Source organism: Bombina bombina, chromosome 1, assembly GCF_027579735.1.
Source record: "Bombina bombina isolate aBomBom1 chromosome 1, aBomBom1.pri, whole genome shotgun sequence".
Taxonomy (NCBI): Eukaryota; Metazoa; Chordata; class Amphibia; order Anura; family Bombinatoridae; genus Bombina; species Bombina bombina.
In genome coordinates this window covers 295992164-296005474 of record NC_069499.1, presented here as the reverse complement: position 1 = coordinate 296005474, position 13311 = coordinate 295992164, and the positions used below count along the sequence as shown (strand labels likewise).

General features: G+C 39.5%; 1 protein-coding gene across 3 annotated transcripts in view; it reads left to right on the top strand.

Annotated features, from left to right (window-relative positions):
- KALRN (kalirin RhoGEF kinase) overlaps window positions 1-13311 on the top strand; it is a 731621-nt gene that overhangs the window by 536309 nt on the left and 182001 nt on the right. For all 3 annotated transcript variants that reach the window (XM_053698064.1, XM_053698061.1, XM_053698062.1), the window contains one exon: window positions 515-565. In XM_053698064.1, coding sequence (XP_053554039.1) covers window positions 515-565 — 51 coding nt within the window. The remainder of the gene's footprint in view (window positions 1-514; window positions 566-13311) is intronic.

Here is a 13311-nt window from a genome sequence, read left to right as displayed (position 1 = left end):
GTACAGAGAACAGTCAGTGGGCTGTGTACTGAGGTTAGTGTCAGTGGGCCATCTATTAAAGTTAGTGTAGAAAAAAATACTTTGTGGAATGTCTGTCAAGATGAGCATGTGTAAATTGCTATATTGCTGTCTACCTAATAGATTAAAAACTGGAGTTATCCTGGATTTTCTGTTCACACCTTTATTAAAATTTCTACAATTTTTTTTCACAACTCTTGTAATTTTCTATGAAAAATGTTTTGTGCAGTGTCTGACATATTCCTAGGCACCATCTGTAGGTTGTGATTGCTTTGATTGTTTGTTTAAACTTACTTACTTAGCAAATTGAAAGTTACATCCTCATCAAAGAAGTTTGTACCTTGTCCCAACCTGCAGTGTGTTTCTACCTGACAAGGCCTTATGAACAACTGGTTATTTATATGCACCTTGCCCAATTCCCATCTTACACATGGCCGCTGCTTATTTTGGCTTAGTGTTTAATTAGACAAAACTCTGTGATTATTTCTTTTTTCAGGACTTCTTGAAATATAGTGAGAAGGCAGGACTAGAGTGTTCAGAATTTGAGGTAAGTGTTTTCATATGCTTTGTTCTCAGGATGATCTTATGCTGCCTAATAAGGGCTCAATTACATTGAGTTGGTAAAATGGAGCTGTAAACTACCAAAGTTGCTGACAGCTAAAAGCTGTTTACGTCTCCATTTTAGTACCAGGTTTACATTGAAATATTTTGCGCAGTGAGTGCAGTTGGTCTTTTCATGTATGTATAAGATAACGTTGTGCTAATGCTTCACTCCGACTCCAGATTTCTTGAAAATGACACCATAACAAGTTTGCTGCCATATAAACCCAACCTTAGATTATAAAAATGAACGTTAGTGCCAGTGCTCCTTACATGTGATCGGCTAGAAAGGGAAAAACATGGTAGTTAGTAGCAGTGTTTGCAGTTTGGTTGTTTTTTGAGCTAAGTAAAGTGTTTTGGTCACCTAATAAATAATGAAAGAATTTATTTTCAATTAGGGTCAACCCTTTTTTTGTTATAATTTATTTTAAAATTTATTTTTATATGTAATATTTAGTGCTCCCCCAGGCATAGAGCTAGTTGGAGTTATATGCTGGATTGTAAGTACATATTGAAACATAATTAAAAACATAACTCCAACCTGCCTGGGACAGCAATAAATATTACATATAAAAATACATTTAAACAGAAAAAAAAATTGCATTGTTTGCGAACTCAATAGAAAAGAGGTCTCAAAACGCTTGTTTCTTTCCTAAGATATGGAGAGTCCACAACGTTATTCAATTACTAGTGGGGATATCACTCCTGGCCAGCAGGAGTAAGCAAAGAGCACCACAGCAAAGCTGTTAAGTGTCACTCCCCTACCCATAATCCCCAGTCATTCTCTTTGCCTCTGTCAATGGAGGAGGTGAAGTTTGGTGTCTTAAGAAATTAATTCCCTTTTCGGTTACTTTTCCCTGGAAGCAAGGATTTGGGTTTAGCTGAGTCCTTGGCAATCTCTTCAGTAGAGTAGTGGTGGCTTTTGAGCAATTAGGAAGTTTTGAGGTAGTCCTTGCTTCGTTTCCTAATGCACTGCTGCCCATGGTACGGAAAGCCAGAGTTGGTTACTCTGTTCTTTCTTTTTCTACAGGTCTCTGTAAGGAGTATGTGTCCTTTCACGCCTTGTGAGCTGTCTTCCTGCCGGACAGCTAGACTGCAGGTAAGTGCTTTTGTCTTCTAGGTCTTGAAGACTTGCACTTCAGAAGAATATGTCATATGCAGTAGATGGGGACATTTTAAAAATCCTTTATACAGGATTTTCTTTGACAGTGGGCAGGCACATTATGTTTGTTGAGACTAGGGGTTAATCTTCCCTTTATTGGGACGTTTTTCCTCTTTGGGCTAATTTTGTTGAAATACTTTATTAGTATACGTGTAGCTTATGTTTTATACAGGGATTTATGTGTAAACTTAACATTTGGCAGTTGGTTTTCTTTGCTTGCTTAACTAAAACAGGCTAACTGACAGACTGCTTGAGCGTTTGTGTAAATTAAGCTCCGGTGTTGTAGGCAGAGGGAAACGCGCATTTTATTTGCTGCGTAGCTTCCTCTCTCTGCCAGTCATGTGACTTCTCTCTGCTGTCGGATATTCACGGCGTCATTGAATTTCAGTCTTTTCAGTGTTGATTTATTAAGCGGCTGTGGTATTAAAAAAAAAGTGTATTTAAAAAAAATCTACCAATTTGGGGATTTTTTTTATTTAGTATTATGAACATGGACCAAGACTCTGTGTCTTTTGACAAATGCTTGTTATGCCTTGCAACACAAATTGTTTAGCCTATGCAATTCTGTGCTGCATGCTTAGTTAGAGCACTTCAATTTAAAGATAAATTGTTGCCCTCTGAGCCCAATGTCTATCAGGATGATGTTGTTCAGGCAATTCTACAGCTTTCTCCTCAAACGTCCCAAGCCTCTATGGCGTCACAGTGCCCTACAGTTCCTCTCAGCCTCCTGGAGGACTTCATTTGCCTGCAGATTTTGCTGCACAGGTATGTTCTGCGGTATCTGCAGCATTATCTGCTTTTTACTATGCTGGGAAAACGCAAGAGGAAAATTAGACATTCAGATAGTAAGGTTTCTGTTCTACCTACTGCTACGCAGGTTGTCCTCCCTCATAAGTCTGATGAGGAGGATACGTCGGTAGCCTCTGAGGGTGAAATCTCTGATTCGGACAGTATTATACCTTTATCTTATACTGATCTTCAGATTTAAGCTTGAACACCTTCTTGTACTATTAAAGGAGGTATTGGCTACTTTGGACGACTCCGATACTTCTGTCGTTGTCAACCCTAAGAAGTCTAGTAAACTTAATAAATACTATGATGTTCCTTCCTCTGTGGAAGTTTTTCCTGTCCCTGACCGTGTGACGGAGATTATTGCACAGGAATGGGAGAAGCCCGGGATTCCTTTCTCCCTGTCTTCTGTATTTAAAAATATGTTTCCTGTTGCTGACTCCATTAAAGCTTCTTGGCGCATTGTGCCTAAAGTAGAAGGTGCTATTTCTACTCTGGCAAAGAGAACTACGATCCCTATAGAGGATAGCTGCTCCTTTGAGGATCCTCCCATGGACAAAAAGCTGGAAACTTATTTGAAAATGTATGTTCATCAAGGTCTTCAATGGCAACTTGCAGTTTGTATTGCCACAGTAGCAAGTGCGGCATCTTATTCCTTTCGTAACTTCAAAGTCCAAGTCTTCTTGGAAGCCCAATCAGTCTTGGAATAAGGGGAAGCAATCAAAGAAACCCTCAGCTTAGTCTAAGTCAGCATGAAGGGTCAGCCCCCGTCCAGGATCGGATCAAGTGGGAGGCACACTTTCCCTGTTTTGTCAAGCGTGGAGACGAGATGTCCTAGATCCTTGCGCTGTGGACATAGTATCTCTGTCAGGAATTGTGGTTATGCTGTACCTTTAAGGAATTCAACCAATAGGATTCTTCCTCCTCTCATTTAAACACCTGCTCAGGTTACAAACGTTGCTTAGTATTTTGTTATTTTCACTAGTAACACTGAGCCTTGCTACAGCTGAAGTACTGCCTTCTCTCTGCATTTGTTTAACCTCTTGGTCTTTTGTGTTTGCAAATAGGAACTACAGTCACTGGAATCAATTCCTTTTATCTAGGAACTTTCTGTTTGCACATTCCTGCACAGCCAGTGACTGCAACTAAATATTCATCTACCTTATCAACACCCTCCAACTGCCTTCCTCCAGACTCACCATTGTCTACTTAACAAAGGTACTCTGCAGATGTACATATTTAATTTTACCTTATATTTCTTGTGAATTGCATAATATCAGTTTAAGCTCTCCACTCTGTCCTGTGACATCACAAGCTCTGCAAAGACTCATCTGTGCACACAGAACAGGAAGTCTCCTCCCCTCCAGATCAGATACCAACATTCAGAGACTCTAGTCACTGCTGTGAGCTTCACAAGAGATTCTGTGAGTACACAATGTTTTATTGAACAGACTTAGCATTTAAGAAACTGCTACTTAATTGTGGATTGCATAAAACATATAAGGTTGTCTAAACTGCTACTGAATTGTGGACTGCATAAAACATATAAGACTGTCTTACTTCTCATGCCTGATTAACTCACTCACTGCAGCTTTGCATAAAACATATAAGACTGTCTTACTTCTCTTGCCTGATTAACTCACTCACTGCAGCTTAACTGTTAAAGCAACTCTCAAGTATATTCTAAGGAAAAGACAAAGTAAATCCACCTTATTTTTATTTTTCTTACTACTCAGTTAATTTATCTTTAAAGTTCCATCATCTATAAATAATAGATTGAATGGATACCAAAGTTATATCTTGTTTGTACATTCTCCATACCAAATTAACCTTTGCAAACTAAATGACACTATACTACTTGGTTTCACTTTGAAGCTAGTGTTACCATATCAATTAGTGTTACATTCAAATATTTCTAAATCTTACAATCTCAGGGTTACAAAATAGAATTCAAGGGGCAGATTCCACCTCTCAAGATTATCTGCAGACCAGGTAAAAAGAGTCATTCTGAAACTGCGTTCAGGACCTTTCCTCCCTGGGAGTGATTGTTCCAGTTTCAGTAAGGGAACAGGGTCTAGGATTCTATTCAAATCTGTTTGTGGTTCCAAAAAGGAGGGAACTTTTTGACCCATTTTAGATCTAAAGTGCCTCAACAAGTTTCTCAGGGTACCGTCCTTCAAAATGGAAACCATTCGTTCCATTCTTCCTTTGGTCCAAGAGGGTCAGTTCATGACGACCATAGACCTGAAGGACACGTATCTTTATGTTCCCATCCACAGGGATCATCACAAATTCCTGAGATTCGCCTTTCTAGACAAACACTTTCAGTTTGTGGCTCTTCCGTTTGGAATTGCCACAGCTCCCAGAATTTTCTCAAAGGTTCTGGGGGCTATCTTGGCAGTGATCAGGTCTCTGGGAATTGCAGTGGTGCCATACCTTGATGTCATATTGGTTCAGGCGCCATCTTTTCAACAAGCAAACTCTCATACAGAGATCTTGTTGTCTTTTTTACGTTCCCACGGTTGGAAAGTGAATCTGGAAAAGAGTTCCCTTGTTCTAGCTACAAGGGTGGTTTTTCTTAGGGACCATAATAGACTCCCTATCTATGATAATTTTTCTGACGGAGGTCAGAAAATCCAAAATTCTCTCCTCTTGCCTCTCTCTTCAGTCTACTGTTCGGCCATCAGTGCCTCAATGTATGGAGGTAATTGGTCGCATGGTCTCTTCCATGCACATCATTCCCTTTGCTCGATTCCATTAGAGAGCTCTGCAATTATGCATGGTCAGACAATGGAACGGAGACCATTCGGAGTTGTCTCAGAGGATAGATCTAGACCAGTTGACAAGAGACTCTCTCCCGTGGTGGCTTTCTCAGGACCATCTGTCTCAAGGCACATGCTTCCTGGAGACTTTCCTAGGTGATTGTGACCACGGACGCAGTCTGGGAATCGTTAAAGGCGCAGGGACTATGGACTCGGGAGGAGTCTGCTCTCCCCATAAACATCTTGGAGTTGAGAACGATTTACAATGCTCTGATGGCTTGCCTTAATTGGTCTTATGTGTCTTTTTTCTTTTTTTCTCCACTTCACATCCTAATCATAGGGGTAAAGTTACAACCTCGGTTAAAGGGAGTGGCTAATTATAAGTATCGCAGCTTTGTTGGTTACATTATCTTGTTAGTAATCTGCAGTATATATTATTAGTATACCCATCGCTATAATGTGAAGTTAACCCGCTAGTATTCTACAGTATATCTTACTGTTATACCCTTCGGTAAATTGTCAAAATTTTTGTTAACTGCTTGAAAGCCCACAGTATCCGAGTCAGAGACACTAGTACGTTGTATAATTAAGACTCTAGTACCATTGTCAAATTTAACATCAAAAACCTGATCGTAGTATCAGATAATACATTAAGTATTCACATTAAAGAAGGTTACTAAATGCTCTCTAAAAACACAGGAGCTCCTATGACTCCTCACCAAGACCCTACTCTTCCTGACATGTTTTGCCGTTACTCGGATACTGTGGGCTTTCAAGCAGTTAACAAAAATGTTGACAATTTACTGAAGGGTATAACAGTAACATATACTGTAGAATACTAGCGGGTTAACTTCACATTACAGCGAGGGGTATACTAATAGTATATACTGCAGATTACTAACAAGATAATGTAACCAACAAAGCTGCAATACTTATAATTAGCCACTCCCTTTAACCGAGGTTGTAACTTTACCCCTATGATTAGTAGAGCTGCGCATCTTCACCTGTCTCACGATTCGATTCGATTACGATTATCATCGTAACGATTCGATACGATTCGATTCTACGATGCATCGCGATGCATCACGATTACTGCACTATTTCTGCCCAATTTTTCAATTTTTCAGAAAAAAAATTTCAAGAAGTCAAAGTATTGAAATAAACTCTTTTTTTATTTTATTAGCTCAAAAAAGGACACTCTTCCTGTGGCAAAGTCTGAACACAGCAGACAACAACAGTTTATAGAACAGTAAATACTAAATGGCAATTGTTGTATTGGTTTGGAAACAATATTATGGCATCAAACTGTAGTTACAGAGTACGTAGTGTAAAAAGTGCAGTGCTCACAGTGTACTTCTTCAGTAAAAGAAAATATTTAAATGTATATATTATATATTAGTAAAAGTACACTATACACTTGTAAAGAAACATGAACAACAAATAAATGTCTAACCTATCTATGTTGGTTTTAATTTAATTTCTTTACTTACTTAGTAATAATAATATAATAGACATTAAATTAAAACCCAAATAGATAGGTTAAGCTTAAGTTACCACCATAATACCTTATTTGTGTGAAAATTGTCCTCAGAAAACAAAACATAAATCCCTTATAGGTACAAAATTACAGGTGCAGTCCACTGTGCCTTCATGACTGTCAATTTGTGGCAAACAAACATCACGTGAAGAATCTGGAACACAACACACAGCACAGAGTGTGCACACAACACACATGTGATTGTGACATATACAATTAGTTTACACACAGTTACAGACTTACAATAGTACTAGAGAGAGAGACATTTAAAACAAGTAGCATTGAACTGAACTACTATAACTACAGTTTCTTCTTGATGATTATATTATCTTTATGGGATCACAAATATAATTAGTTAGTTATTAGTTACTGTTAAAGCAGTACTACACACAACTGAACACAGTGACTGAGTCTGTCACTGAACAGTACACAGCAGTCACACACAAACAAACAATACATAAAAAAGGACACAGACATCAAGGAGTAAATCATGGTGAAGAAAGGGTGGCACGCCACTCACCTGAGGTGTGTGTGCTTTATTTTTGTATTGTGCTGTTGTGTGTGGCACTGTGTGCTGTGTGTGCTGTACTGTCTGTCTGTAGTGTACATTATATTTGTGATCCAATAAAGATTTACTCAAGGTTTACTCAAGGCTTTTCCTTCCCTAGTGGTTTGGCTTCAGTCTCACTCTCTGCATAGTGCACTCATAGACAGTTGACAGTCACACTCACTAGACACTCAGACACTAGAGACACAGTGGGACACACACACAAACAAAAACATTCAAAGGCACCACAGCCACCCAGTCAGCCACAGTCACACTCGCACTCATAGACACTTAGACACTGGGACAGACACACAATCACATACAAACAAAAACATTCAAAGGCAGTTAATACACTCATCTCACAGCACACACTCATAGAGAATGAGATACATACAAACTTTTCAAACTGGCACTCACTCACTCACAGACACACTCACACACTCATAAAGAGACAGTTAGACACTGCAGTACACACATTGTTATTGTTAACTGGTTGGTTATATTCGGTTAACCCCTACAGATCTGCCTGAGAGTGGGTGGGATGGCATTTGGGATTGGGAATTGGGATCATAAACAAAAACATATGATATCTTTCTTAAAGGGTCTATTTAAAATAGACAATTTTTAGTGTGAAAGAATAATATTAATAATCCCTTATGCAGTGTGCACTATGCACTCACTGCATTGCAAACAATACAGGGGTGTGCTGTAAACAATAGCACAACATCTACAAAACAGAGCACTTCCTGATTTTGCAAACATCACAGTAACACTAGAAGTAGTAATAGACATTATACAACAAGTAGCATTGAACTACTAGATTTACTAACTTTGATTATCTTTATGGGATCACAAATATATTGTTACACAACACACACACAGTCACAGTCACACACAGTCAAACAATACCAAAAAAAACACACATCATAAAAAGAGTGAATCATGGTGAAGGGTGACACTGACTGACACGCACACATGAGGTGTGTGCAGTTGTGTGTTTCTTTTGTATTGTGTGTGTGTGTGTGACTGTGACAGAGTGACGCGGTCGGTCGTGTCGTGTAGTGTACTAGTATATTTTGTGATCCAACAAAGATTTACTCAAGGTTTTAAGCTTCATTTTTCAAAAAGCTATAAGCTATATAACAGTAACAAATATAAAATAACTTAACAGTAGTCTGCACTGGGCAGTGGGGCACACAGCACTTTCTTCTGGATGTGCCAAAAAACATTAAATATTAATATTATAAACCTGAATCACTACTCAGAATTATGGAATATGTAGGTTTTTCTGTAAGAACACTAGTTGATCCACATGCTCTGGTTTGAGGGTGCTTCTTTTTGCCGTTACCACATCTCCTGCAGTGGAGAAAACCCGCTCTGCAGACACGCTTGTACCTGGGATACACAAGTATCGCTTTGACAAATGAGAGAGGAGGGGAAATATGACCTCATGTACATGCCACCATTTCAAAGGGTCTTCAGTGAGAGGCAGAGATGGGGCTTTACAATATTTCTCTATTTCCTCTTCAGCCTTGGCATAGGGGGTCTTGGGTTCTATTGTACCTTCAGTGTCAGTGAAAGACTGTCCCAGCAAAGTCATGAGAAGCGATGTGGACTTTCTTTTGGGAGGAGAAGGGTTATCCTCCTCGATGGCTGATTCTTCTTCCAGAGTTTCTTTTCCCTCAGGCAGTGGCACTTCATCCACGTTTGTCCTCCTAGATGTAACTGTACTAGTACACTCAATCTGTGTTTGAACAAAAGAATAGAAAAAATAGCATTCATTATTACCTCGAGCAGCCAGCCAGCTAATGCTATGTGTGTGCTCAGAGAGACAGTAATGCATAAATAAATGCATGCAACAGCTCACATCTATTAGGAAGGACTCGGGAGTGGACGGAGGAGGAGGAAAGTTGACTGACTGTGGCGTTTTCAAACTGACTTATATAATAAACCTTGTACTCATTAAACTAGCTACTAATCAAGCTACTGCAGTGATAGCTAAGCCTATTTTGTATGGATGATGGTATGTTTTATGTTTGTTTTCAATTTATACATTTTTCAAGAAACATGATGCAATTAAAATTACCTCCAAGGATGCAGCCTCCTCAGTCACTCCTCTGTATATCTCCAATCTCTCCTCCTCTGTGAGAATAAAAGGCAGTCCCTTAAAACGAGGATCCAGGGCAGAGGCTGTATAAAGTATCTTCTTCTCTGCCTCACTGCTGTACCTCTTCAGGAGATCTGTTTTGATGGCATTCTTGATCTCATGGATCATGGGTGTGTCTCCCATGGTGTCTGTCATGTTCTGGAGCAGTTGTGCATTTAGAGGGGCAATGAGAGAAACAGTTGGATTGCGCTCTTCTGACATCAGTGTGGTTGCATCTTTCATTGGCTTTAATGCACTCACAGCATCCTCTGCATTTGACACATCTGTTTCTTTGAGAGTGCAGAGATCTGACTCACTTTTTCTGACTTCTGGAGACAACAATGTGGCACAGATTGCAGGTTGCTGTTCTAGGAACCTCTCGACCATGTCATATGAGCTGTTCCACCTTGTTGTCACATCAGTTATCAGCTTATGATTCTTCAGGCCAAGACATTTCTGTTTTTCTTTCAGACAGTGGTTTGCTGTAGTGCTGTGGTGAAAAAATGTTGATATTCGTCGCACTCTGCCTAAAAGCCTGGAGAGCGTGGCCACTTTCAGCGCCCGCTGGGATGCGAGATTCAGTGTATGGGCGAAGCATTTTACATGAGGGAATTTTCCAACTTGAGCAGCAACAATCATGTTCGAAGCATTGTCGGTCACAAGCACTACAGATTTATCGGACAGCTGCCATTCTTCCACGACACGAGACAGTAGCTCCGCCAGATGAGAACCCGTGTGAGACTCATAAACTGCTCTCGTTTGTTTCTTGGTAGAGTGCAGGTATAACGTTTTCTGTTAAGTGATTGCGTGACGGGATCTTATAACGTGGCTCTAGTGTCTTCAACAGGTTGCGAAACCCAAGGTTTTCCACAACAGAGTAAGGCCGTAGGTCCTTCGCTATGAAAGTTGCCACAGCTTTGGTTATTCTCTTCCCTTTTTCAGAGTTGGGTGGCAAAGTTGACAGCATTGCATCAATTCTTGGCTGATGAGCTTCAGCTAGTCTTGTTATTTCCTTGGCAGTGGCACTGGCGGCAGCGGCAGGGGTTAGCATCTCAGAGTGAAAACGTCTAACGTGATTTCTCAAGTTAGTAGTATTCCCTAGGTATTTAATTTTTGTGTGACAGGCTTTACAAACCGCGTGTGTCTTGTCCAATTCGTGCTTTCCAGTATGTTCATAAAATCCAAAATATGCCCAGATGCTTGCTTTTAAAATGCTAGGTGCATTTTTTATCTCTCTATCTTTTTTGTCTCCCTCTGTCATTTTAGCATGACATGTACATATGTGACGGATGATGTTGTTGTCAACGTCAAACTCTGTCAGTGTTAAAAAAAAAAAGAAAATACACTAAGTTCCAGTTGTCAAAATGTCAAGCCGCAAATGTAAAATCAACAAGTACTAGTAACTTCAACTACTTTGCCAATGCCATACATTTTGCGAACATAAATTTTAAAACAAATTGCATTGTGATAATTGCAGGGGACATCACTCACTCACTGACACAGTTACTGTAATATATTACACACTTAAAGGTGCAAAAACCCAAACATTTACTTTCATGATTCAGATAGAGAATACAATTTTAAATAAACATCATAACTAACTCTTCTATTATTTAATTTGCTTCATACTTCTCAGATATCGTTTGTTGATGACATATTAGCAATGCATTGCACAGCACACACATTACTTACTAAGTATATAATACTTATTACTTTGTGCACAAGGAGGAGGCTATGCATTTCAACAAAGGATAAGCAAATTATATAATAGGGAAAGTTGTTTAAAATTGCATGCACTTTCTTGAATTAATATATTATTAAAATATTAGAACTTCAGACCAGGCCATCCATCCATGCGAAAAACATGTAGATATAGATACAGATTAGACTAATAGAGACATTAGACAATAATAGTATACTATATTTATTTATAATACATTTTTTATATATGCAATATTATTCAATAATGCAGCAATTAATTATGCAGCAGCCTGAGCCTCAGTCAGCTCAGCATACTACGTTAAGTAAATAAGGCAAGTATTTAATTGTTACCCCTTATTGTGTAATAAATGTGATTGTGTACCCCTTATTGATTTGCTCTTTAAGTAAGTTAATAATTAGTTTACCTATTGGCAAATGGCAAGTAGTAGGCAGTTGAGGCAATAGGCAGGCATGGCAATGGCAATTATGGCATGGCATTGGCAAAATGTACAACGTTTTGGTAACTATTAACTAAACAAACAGTTAGTCTAATTCTCACCATAGGTCTCCTCCTCTGTCTCCCACAAAATAAAAATGAGCCCGCCGTGTAGCTGTAGTATACCGCCGTGTACCATCATCAATCTCAGGCAACACACTCCTGCTTTGCTGCTTTGCTCCTACTGCGTAACTTCGGCACTTCAAGAGACCGCCCATGGAGCACCCATGTTGCTTTATTGGGTGACGTGACGTCAGTGACGTCAAAACGATGTACCGCGCACTTTCGCGCACTTTCTTTTACTTTTCCTGGAGGCTGGTCACGTGGGTAACGTTAATCGATTATCGCGTCTCAGCGCATCGATGCAGAATCGTTTCATGCCGCATCGCGATGCATCGTCAAAACGATTATTTTTGACAGGCCTAATGATTAGGATGTGAAGTGGAGAAAAAAAGAAAAAGACACATAAGACGGCTTTATTAACAGCTGCACATAAGTGGTATAGATATCCACACCTCTTTTCTAACGTTTACAGTGCAGGTGTTTCTATTCCGGTTACCCTATTTAAGTATATGGACACATTTTTCATCTCCCTCACGTTGAGGTGTTTTTGCTATGTCTGTGACATTTTTTTATTCCTTTTTATTAGTGATCCTAATGTTATGTTACCTATGTTAGGTATATGAATTCAAGATTTGATTTCTCTCAGGTGGAGATGATCCAGACTAAGGTTTGTGACATTATGCCTGGTCCTAAGTAGCATTCTCTCTTCTTAGAGGGCTATGGATTCTAACATGATTTGGTTAGATGTGGCCTAGTTCCACCACTCCTGAAATAGTAGGTTGGGGGGTGGAACCCAGGTGAAGCTCCTGCTTCCTCATCTAGCAAGGTGGAGTTTATAAGAAGATTTGTTTTTCTTCTCATAGGGCGACTTTTTCCAATGAAGGTGGCCTCATGTAGTGTCCCATGTAGGACAGTGATCTTAGGAATCTAGTATGTTTACTCCATGCTATCTCTCTTCGAGTATTATCTAAGATCTTTGTCTTAATCTCCATATTAAATTCCTCGATGGAGTTCAGGAAATTCTAACTTATTGCTTCCTGTCTTTCTCCTGTTAAGTGTAGTCAGTCCACGGGTCATCCATTACTTATGGGATTATATCTCCTCCCTAACAGGAAGTGCAAGAGGATCACCCAAGCAGAGCTGCTATATAGCTCCTCCCCTCTACGTCATACCCAGTCATTCTCTTGCACCTAACTAATAGATAGGACGTGTGAGAGGACTGTGGTGTGTTAAACTTAGTTTTTATTTCTTCAATCAAAAGTTTGTTATTTTAAACGGCACCGAAGTGTGTTGTTTCTTCTCAGGTAGCATTAGAAGAAGAATCTACCTGAGTTTGTCTATGATCTTAGCGGTCGTAACTAAGATCCGCTTGCTGTTCTCGGCCATTCTGAGGAGTGAGGTAACTTCAGAACAGGGAATAGCAGGCAGGGCTCACCTTCAAGGAGGTATGTTGCAGTATATTATTTTCTAAGGAATGGAATTGACTGAGA